At 28.9% G+C, this 10,350-nt stretch overlaps 1 protein-coding gene across 1 annotated transcript in view; it reads right to left on the bottom strand.

The window, feature by feature from the left end:
* Nucleotides 1-8,587: 8,587 nt before the first annotated feature.
* chm (CHM Rab escort protein) overlaps nt 8,588-10,350 on the bottom strand; it is a 19,807-nt gene continuing 18,044 nt past the window's right edge. The window contains exon 17 of the mRNA XM_056397433.1: nt 8,588-8,975. Within this exon, the coding sequence (XP_056253408.1) occupies nt 8,772-8,975 (204 nt within the window). The 3' untranslated portion in view covers nt 8,588-8,771. The remainder of the gene's footprint in view (nt 8,976-10,350) is intronic.

The following is a 10,350-nucleotide window of genomic DNA, read 5'->3' as shown; positions in this document are numbered from 1 at the left end:
TGTTATAGTATAGTAAGGCATGAAAAGTCATAAAAACGTCATAGTATAGTAAGGCATAAAAAAATCATAGTATAGTAAGGCAATAAAAGTCATAAAAATGTCATAGTATAGTAAGTAATAAAAATGTCATAGTATAGTAAGTCATAAAAATGTCATAGTATAGTAAGTCATAAAAATGTCATAGTATAGTAAGGCATAAAAATGTCAGAGTATAGTAAGGCATGAAAAGTCATAAAAATGTCATAGTATAATCAGGCATGAAAAGTCATAAAAATGTTGTAGTATATTAAGGTATAAAAATGTCATAGTATAATAAGGCATGAAAAGTCATAAAAAAGTCATAGTATAATAATGCATGAAAAGTCCTAAAAATGTCATAGTATAGTAAGGCATGAAAAGTCATAAAAATGTCATAGTATAATAAGGCATGAAAAGTCATAGTAAGGCATAAAAATTTCATAGTATAGTAAGGCATGAAAAGTCAGTATAGTGAGGCACAAAAAGTCATTAACAAGTCAAAGTATAGTGACGCATAAAGAGTCATAAAAACTACATAGTATAGTAAGGCATAAAAAGTTATATTATAGTATGGCATAAAAAGTCATAAAAATGTCATAGTATAGTAAGCCATGAAAAGTCATAAAAACGTCACAGTATAGTATGGCATAAAAACTCAAAAAAACGTCATAGTATAGTATGGCATAAAAAGTCATAAAAACGTCATAGTATGGTAAGGCATAAAAAGTCATAGTATGGTAAGGCATAAAAATTCATAGTATAGTATGGCACAAAAAGTCATAAAAAAGTCATAGTATAGTAAGGCATAAATAGTCATAAAAACGTCATAGTTATAGTAAGGCATAAAAAGTTATATTATAGTATGGCATAAAAAGTCATAAAAATGTCATAGTATAGTAAGCATGAAAAGTCATAAAAACGTCACAGTATAGTATGGCATAAAAACTCAAAAAAACGTCATAGTATAGTATGGCATAAAAAGTCATAAAAACGTCATAGTATGGTAAGGCATAAAAAGTCATAGTATGGTAAGGCATAAAAATTCATAGTATAGTATGGCATAAAAAGTCATAAAAACGACATAGTATAGTAAGGCATAAAAAGTCATAAAAACGTCATAGTATAGTAAGGCATAAAAAGTCATAGTATGGTAAGGCATAAAAAGTCATAAAAATGTCATAGTATAGTAAGGCATAAAAAGTCATAAAAACGTTATAGTTAGTATGGCATAAAAAGTCATAAAAATGTCATAGTTATAGTAAGGCATGAAAAGTCATAAAAATGTCGTAGTATAGTAAGTCATAAAAATGTCATAGTATAGTAAGTCATAAAAATGTCATAGTATAGTAAGGCATAAAAATGTCAGAGTATAGTAAGGCATGAAAAGTCATAAAAAAGTCATAAATATGTCATAGTATAATCAGGCATGAAAAGTCATAAAAATGTTGTAGTATATTAAGGTATAAAAATGTCATAGTATAATAATGCATGAAAAGTCATAAAAAAGTCATAAAAAAAAGTCATAGTATAATAATGCATGAAAAGTCATAAAAAAGTCATAGTATAATAATGCATGAAAAGTCCTAAAAATGTCATAGTATAGTAAGGCATGAAAAGTCATAAAAATGTCATAGTATACTGAGGCTTAAAAACTACATAGTATAGTAAGGCATAAAAAGTTATATTATAGTAAGGCATAAAAAGTCATAAAAACGTCATAGTATACTGAGGCTTAAAAAGTCATAGTATACTAAGGCATAAAAAGTCATAGTATAGTATGGCATAAATAGTCATAAAAACGTCATAGTATAGTATGGCATAAAAAGGCATAAAAATGTCATAGTATAGTAAGGCATGAAAAGTCATAAAAACGTCATAGTATAGTAAGGCATTAAAAGTCATAAAAATGTCATAGTATAGTAAGGCATGAAAAGTCATAAAAACGTCATAGTATAGTAAGGCATGAAAAGTCATAAAAATGTCATAGTACAGTAAATCATAAAAATGTCATTGTATAGTAAGGCATGAAAAGGCATGAAAAGTCATAAAAATGTCATAGTATAGTAAGGCATGAAAAGTCATAAAAAAGTCATAGTATAATAAGGAATGAAAAGTCATAAAAATGTTGTAGTATAGTAAGGTATAAAAATGTCATAATATAATAAGGCATAAAAATGTCATAGTATAGTAAGGCACGAAAAGTCATAAAAACCTCATAGTATAGTAAGGCATGAAAAGTCATAAAAATGTTGTAGTATAGTAAGGTATAAAAATGTCATAGTATAGTAAGTCATAAAAATGTCATAGTATAGTAAGTAATAAAAATGTCATAGTATAGTAAGGCATAAAAATGTAATAGTATAGTAATGCATGAAAAGTCATAAAAATGTCATAGTATAATCAGGCATGAAAAGTCATAAAAATGTTGTAGTATATTAAGGTATAAAAATGTCATAGTATAATAAGGCATGAAAAGTCATAAAAATGTCATAGTATAATAAGGCATGAAAAGTCATAAAAATGTCATAGTATAGTAAGGCATGAAAAGTCATAAAAATGTCATAGTATAATAAGGCATGAAAAGTCATAAAAATGTCATAGTATAGTAAGGCATGAAAAGTCAGTATAGTGAGGCACAAAAAGTCATTAACAAGTCAAAGTATAGTGACGCATAAAGAGTCATAAAAACTACATAGTATAGTAAGGCATAAAAAGTTATATTATAGTATGGCATAAAAAGTCATAAAAATGTCATAGTATAGTAAGCCATGAAAAGTCATAAAAACGTCACAGTATAGTATGGCATAAAAAGTCATAAAAATGTCATAGTATAGTAAGGCATGAAAAGTCATAAAAATGTCATAGTATAGTAAGTCATAAAAATGTCATAGTATAGTAAGTCATAAAAAAAGTCATAAAAAAGTCATAGTATAATAAGGCATAAAAATGTCAGAGTATAGTAAGGCATGAAAAGTCATAAAAATGTCATAGTATAATCAGGCATGAAAAGTCATAAAAATGTTGTAGTATATTAAGGTATAAAAATGTCATAGTATAATAAGGCATGAAAAGTCATAAAAATGTCATAGTATAATAATGCATGAAAAGTCCTAAAAATGTCATAGTATAGTAAGGCATGAAAAGTCATAAAAATGTCATAGTATAATAAGGCATGAAAAGTCATAAAAATGTAATAGTATAGTAAGGCATGAAAAGTCAGTATAGTGAGGCACAAAAAGTCATTAACAAGTCATAGTATAGTGACGCATAAAGAGTCATAAAAACTACATAGTATAGTAAGGCATAAAAAGTTATATTATAGTATGGCATAAAAAGTCATAAAAATGTCATTGTATAATAAGGCATGAAAAGTCATAAAAACGTCACAGTATAGTATGGCATAAAAAGTCATAAAAATGTCATAGTATAGTAAGGCATGAAAAGTCATAAAAATGTCATAGTATAGTAAGTCATAAAAATGTCATAGTATAGTAAGTCATAAAAAAGTCATTAACAAGTCATAGTATAATAAGGCATAAAAATGTCATAGTATAGTAGGCATGAAAAGTCATAAAAATGTCATAGTATAATCAGGCATGAAAAGTCATAAAAATGTTGTAGTATATTAAGGAATAAAAATGTCATATTATAATAAGGCATGAAAAGTCATAAAAAAGTCATAGTATAATAATGCATGAAAAGTCCTAAAAATGTCATAGTATAGTAAGGCATGAAAAGTCATAAAAATGTCATTGTATAATAAGGCATGAAAAGGCATGAAAATGTCATAGTATAGTAAGGCATGAAAAGGCATGAAAATGTCATAGTATAAGTAAGGCATAAAAAGTCATAAAAACTACATAGTATAGTAAGGCATAAAAAGTCATAGTATAGTAAGGCATAAAAAGTCATAAAAACGTCATAGTATAGTATGGCATAAAAAGTCATAAAAACTACATAGTATAGTAAGGCATAAAAAGTTATATTATAGTAAGGCATAAAAAGTCATAAAAACGTCATAGTATACTGAGGCTTAAAAAGTCATAGTATACTGAGGCTTAAAAAGTCATAGTATACTAAGGCATAAAAAGTCATAGTATAGTATGGCATAAAAAGTCATAAAAACGTCATAGTATAGTAAGGCATAAAAATGTCATAGTATAGTAAGGCATGAAAAGTCATAAAAACGTCATAGTATAGTAAGGCATTAAAAATCATAAAAATGTCATAGTATAGTAAGGCATGAAAAGTCATAAAAACGTCATAGTATAGTAAGGCATGAAAAGTCATAAAAATGTCATAGTACAGTAAATCATAAAAATGTCATAGTATAGTAAGGCATGAAAAGTCATAAAAATGTCATAGTATAATAAGGCATGAAAAGTCATAAAAACGTCATAGTATAATAAGGAATGAAAAGTCATAAAAATGTTGTAGTATAGTAAGGCATAAAAATGTCATAGTATAGTAAGGCACGAAAAGTCATAAAAACCTCATAGTATAGTAAGGCATGAAAAGTCATAAAAATGTTGTAGTATAGTAAGGTATAAAAATGTCATAGTATAGTAAGTCATAAAAATGTCATAGTATAGTAAGTAATAAAAATGTCATAGTATAGTAAGGCATAAAATGTAGTAGTATAGTAATGCATGAAAAGTCATAAAAACATCACAGTGTAGTAAGGCAATAAAAGTCATAAAATTGTCATTGTATAGTAGGCATGAAAAGTAATAAAAATGTCATAGTATAGTAAGGCATGAAAAGTCATAAAAACATCACAGTGTAGTAAGGCAATAAAAGTCATAAAATTGTCATAGTATAGTAAGGCATAAAATGTAGTAGTATAGTAATGCATGAAAAGTCATAAAAATGTCATAGTATAATCAGGCATGAAAAGTCATAAAAATGTTGTAGTATATTAAGGTATAAAAATGTCATAGTATAATAAGGCATGAAAAGTCATAAAAAAGTCATAGTATAATAATGCATGAAAAGTCCTAAAAATGTCATAGTATAGTAAGGCATGAAAAGTCATAAAAATGTCATAGTATAATAAGGCATGAAAAGGCATGAAAATGTCATAGTATAGTAAGGCATGAAAAGTCAGTATAGTGAGGCACAAAAAGTCATTAACAAGTCATAGTATAGTGACGCATAAAGAGTCATAAAAACTACATAGTATAGTAAGGCATTAAAAGTTATATTATAGTATGGCATAAAAAGTCATAAAAATGTCATTGTATAGTAAGGCATGAAAAGTCATAAAAACGTCACAGTATAGTATGGCATAAAAAGTCATAAAAATGTCATAGTATAGTAAGGCATGAAAAGTCATAAAAATGTCATAGTATAGTAAGTCATAAAAATGTCATAGTATAGTAAGTCATAAAAATGTCATAGTATAGTAAGGCATAAAAATGTCAGAGTATAGTAAGGCATGAAAAGTCATAAAAATGTCATAGTATAATCAGGCATGAAAAGTCATAAAAATGTTGTAGTATATTAAGGTATAAAAATGTCATAGTATAATAAGGCATGAAAAGTCATAAAAAAGTCATAAAAAAAAGTCATAGTATAATAATGCATGAAAAGTCATAAAAAAGTCATAGTATAGTAAGGCATGAAAAGTCATAAAAATGTCATAGTATAATAAGGCATGAAAAGGCATGAAAATGTCATAGTATAGTAAGGCATGAAAAGGCATGAAAATGTCATAGTATAAGTAAGGCATAAAAAGTCATAAAAACTACATAGTATAGTAAGGCATAAAAATGTCATTGTATAGTAAGGCATAAAAAGTCATAAAAACGTCATAGTATAATAAGGCATGAAAGTCATAAAAAAGTCATAAAAACTACATAGTATAGTAAGGCATAAAAAGTTATATTATAGTAAGGCATAAAAAGTCATAAAAACGTCATAGTATACTGAGGCTTAAAAAGTCATAGTATACTGAGGCTTAAAAAGTCATAGTATACTAAGGCATAAAAAGTCATAGTATAGTATGGCATAAAAAGTCATAAAAAAGTCATAAAAATGTAATAGTATAGTAAGGCATTAAAAATCATAAAAATGTCATTGTATAGTAAGGCATAAAAATGTCATAGTATAGTAGGCATGAAAAGTCATAAAAACGTCATAGTATAGTAAGGCATTAAAAATCATAAAAATGTCATAGTATAGTAAGGCATGAAAAGTCATAAAAACGTCATAGTATAGTAAGGCATGAAAAGTCATAAAAATGTCATAGTACAGTAAATCATAAAAATGTCATAGTATAGTAAGGCATGAAAAGTCATAAAAATGTCATAGTATAATAAGGCATGAAAAGTCATAAAAACGTCATAGTATAATAAGGAATGAAAAGTCATAAAAATGTTGTAGTATAGTAAGGTATAAAAATGTCATAATATAATAAGGCATAAAAATGTCATAGTATAGTAAGGCACGAAAAGTCATAAAAACCTCATAGTATAGTAAGGCATGAAAAGTCATAAAAATGTTGTAGTATAGTAAGGTATAAAAATGTCATAGTATAGTAAGTCATAAAAATGTCATAGTATAGTAAGTAATAAAAATGTCATAGTATAGTAAGGCATAAAATGTAGTAGTATAGTAATGCATGAAAAGTCATAAAAACATCACAGTGTAGTAAGGCAATAAAAGTCATAAAATTGTCATTGTATAGTAGGCATGAAAAGTAATAAAAATGTCATAGTATAGTAAGGCATGAAAAGTCATAAAAACATCACAGTGTAGTAAGGCAATAAAAGTCATAAAATTGTCATAGTATAGTAAGGCATGAAAAGTCATAAAAATGTCATAGTATAATAAGGCATGAAAAGTCATAAAAATGTCATAGTATAGTAAGGCATAAAAATGTCATAGTATAGTAAGGCATGGAAAGTCATAAAAATGTAATAGTATAGTAAGTAATAAAAATGTCATAGTATAGTAAGGCATAAAAATGTCATAGTATAGTAAGGCATGAAAAGTCATAAAAATGTCATAGTATAGTAAGGCATGAAAAGTCATAAAAACGTCACAGTATAGTAAGTAATAAAAATGTCATAGTATAGTAAGGCATAAAAATTTCATAGTATAGTAAGGCATGAAGTAAGGCATGAAAAGTCATAAAAACGTCATAGTATAGGAAGGCATAAAAAAATCATAGTATAGTAAGGCAATAAAAGTCATAAAAATGTCATAGCATAGTAAGGCATAAAAATTTCATAGTATAGTAAGGCATAAAATGTCATAGTATAGTAAGGCATGAAAAGTCATAAAAATGTCATAGTATAGTAAGGCATGAAAAGTCATAAAAACGTCACAGTATAGTAAGTAATAAAAATGTCATAGTATAGTAAGGCATAAAAATTTCATAGTATAGTAAGGCATGAAGTAAGGCATGAAAAGTCATAAAAACGTCATAGTATAGGAAGGCATAAAAAAATCATAGTATAGTAAGGCAATAAAAGTCATAAAAATGTCATAGCATAGTAAGGCATAAAAATGTCATAGCATAGTAAGGCATAAAAATGTCATAGTATAGTAAGGCATGAAAAGTAATAAAAATGTCATAGTATAGTAAGGCATAAAAAAATCACAGTATAGTAAGGCAATAAAAGTCATAAAAATGTCATAGTATAGTAAGGCATAAAAAGTCATAAAAATGTCATAGTATAGTAAGGCATGAAAAGTCATAAAAATGTCATAGTATAATAAGTCATAAAAATGTCATAGTATAGTAAGGCATGAAAAGTCATAAAAAAGTCATAGTATAATAATGCATGAAAAGTCCTAAAAATGTCATAGTATAATAAGTCATAAAAATGTCATAGTATAATAAGTCATAAAAATGTCATAGTATAGTAAGTCATAAAAATGTCAGAGTATAGTAAGGCATGAAAAGTCATAAAAAAGTCATAGTATAATAATGCATGAAAAGTCCTAAAAATGTCATAGTATAGTAAGGCATGAAGTCATAAAAATGTCATAGTATAATAAGGCATGAAAATGCATGAAAATGTCATAGTATAGTAAGGCATGAAAAGTCAGTATAGTGAGGCACAAAAAGTCATTAACAAGTCATAGTATAGTGACGCATAAAGAGTAAGTAAAAAGTCCTAAAAAGTCCTAGTATATTAAGCCGTGAAACATCATAAAAATATAGTATAGTCAGTCCTAAAAAGTCATAGTATTGTAAGGCATAAAAACTCATTATAATGAGGCATGAAAAGTCATAAAAACGTCATAGCATAATAAAGCATAAAAAGTAATGAAAAGTCATAATGAGGCATGAAAAGTCATGAAAACGTAAAAGTATAGGGCGGCAAAAACAGTCATAGTATTGTAAGGCATAAAAAGTCATAAAAAAAGGAAGTCATTAAAAATCAGAAAAAAGTCATAGTAAGGGAAAGAACATCATAGTATAGTCTGGTATAAAATTCATAGTATATTAAGGCGTGAAACGTCATTAAATTGTCATAATATTGTAAAGCATTAAAAGTCATCGTAAGTCGTCTTGTGAATCTTATGGAGGAATAAACAGTATGAACTCAGAGGTTTGTTCCAGTTGAAGTTTTAATGAGTTTGTTAGTTACAGTATTTAAATAAGACAGGAAGCAGAAAAATAACAAATCATAGAAAAATAATAAAAACAAATGAAGGCAACTTTAACCCACAATGCACTGCAGGAGGTTTTGGCTTCTATGGAAGGGTTGTGTGTTTGTAGATAAATGATTTATTCCACGTTATTCCTCAGTCTGAAGGTTCTGCTTCTCCTCCTCCTCCTCCTCCTCTTCCTCTTCGCCTTCTTGTCTCTCCTCCGTCCCTCCCCTCTCCTCCTCCCCTGCGGAGGGGGAGGTGTTCTCTCCGTCGTAGATGATGTCCTCAGGGTTTGGAGCAGGAGGACAGAAATCGTCCTCTGGGAGAATCTTCTGAAAGATCAGCTCTGCCTGAGGAGCGACAGATGGAAAGAGTCAGTGTGATCAGCTGCAGATCAATAATCACTTCATCATTATAGTAACGTTTCTAAAGGAATCTAAAGAACTCCAGCTTCATCAGTGTCGACGTGTTCTGCTCCTATACAATCTATGTATATATGTTTTTTTTTCTGAGGTTTCTTGAGAGAAGCTTTAGAATTTAATTAATAGTAACTACATTACACATACAGTTTATATATTATTTTCTCTAATTCAAAACAACAAAGGAAGAAGTGTGGTGGAATCAGTCTCAGTATATATAATAAGATAAAAATAATAATTTGAAGTCTTCAGGTTGAATCCTGTTGAAATGACTGTTGACATTATCTCACATCACTTTACAATTCAACCAAAATCTGAACAGCCATGGTAATGCAAGTGGGCGTGGCCTGTCATACACCTGCTCATGACACAAGATCTGAACACAAACAATGTTTCATCAGAATCTGATGTAGGGAACAAACGGCAGAAGTCTGAAACACTGAAGGTTTAGTGATGATCAGTTTCTTTAACTGACTTAACTCGACTTACTGAAACCTGAAACCTGCTGCTGTGAGCTGCTTCCTGTTGTCGAGCATAAAAGGACCTGAACCCGGAATCACTAAATTTCAGCTGTTTTAATAAATATAAATATAAATATAAACAATAACGGGTGCTCAGCTCCGAGCCTCTCCTCTACAGCTAGAATAGCTGAGAGGAGTCTTGATCCTGAAAGAGCTGCTATGACTTTTGGTGTTAAAATTACAATTTTTCCCAAAGTTATTCCCAAAAAACTGGGAATAAATAATGCATTAGGAATGCATTGGAAATTTCTTTAGAAACCCACAAAATTTCACCTTTTTTCTACAAAATTGCACCTTTTTTCTGAGTCACCCAGCTCTCTCATACCTGCACGTAGAAATGTGATTCAAACTATAAAACAGAGGAAAACTTCTGCTCTCTCAAAAAGATAGGAACTGTTTTTACATAACATGTAAACTTTTCAAACTGTGAGCACTCAAAGGAGGAGAGCAAATCACTTTCTCTTCAAAGTTAGAGTGAAAGCGTCAGTTGGCTAGAGTGCGTGAAGCAGAAAAAAAAAAACCTTTATTTTTATTTTTAACTCGAGCTCACGGCCAAACCGTAAAAAGGAGACGAATAATTCTTTCTGAAAATGTAGACATAGTTGTTGGGATTCATAAAATGTAACTTTGACAGGCAGGGTCTGCACAAAATTTAAACGGGGGTGCCGAGTCCGGCAGCAATACCTGTCTCACTCTCATTGACACCTAATGTAATCGTCTTTTTTTTTCAAAGAATCTCACTCTGTCTTCGCACTGAGCTTACTCACTCATTTTAAGGAATATCT

This window comes from Seriola aureovittata, chromosome 15 (genome assembly GCF_021018895.1).
Source record: "Seriola aureovittata isolate HTS-2021-v1 ecotype China chromosome 15, ASM2101889v1, whole genome shotgun sequence".
In the NCBI taxonomy this organism is placed as follows: Eukaryota; Metazoa; Chordata; class Actinopteri; order Carangiformes; family Carangidae; genus Seriola; species Seriola aureovittata.
The sequence above is the reverse complement of the archived record's forward strand: the minus strand, read 5'-3'. Positions and strand labels throughout refer to the sequence as shown.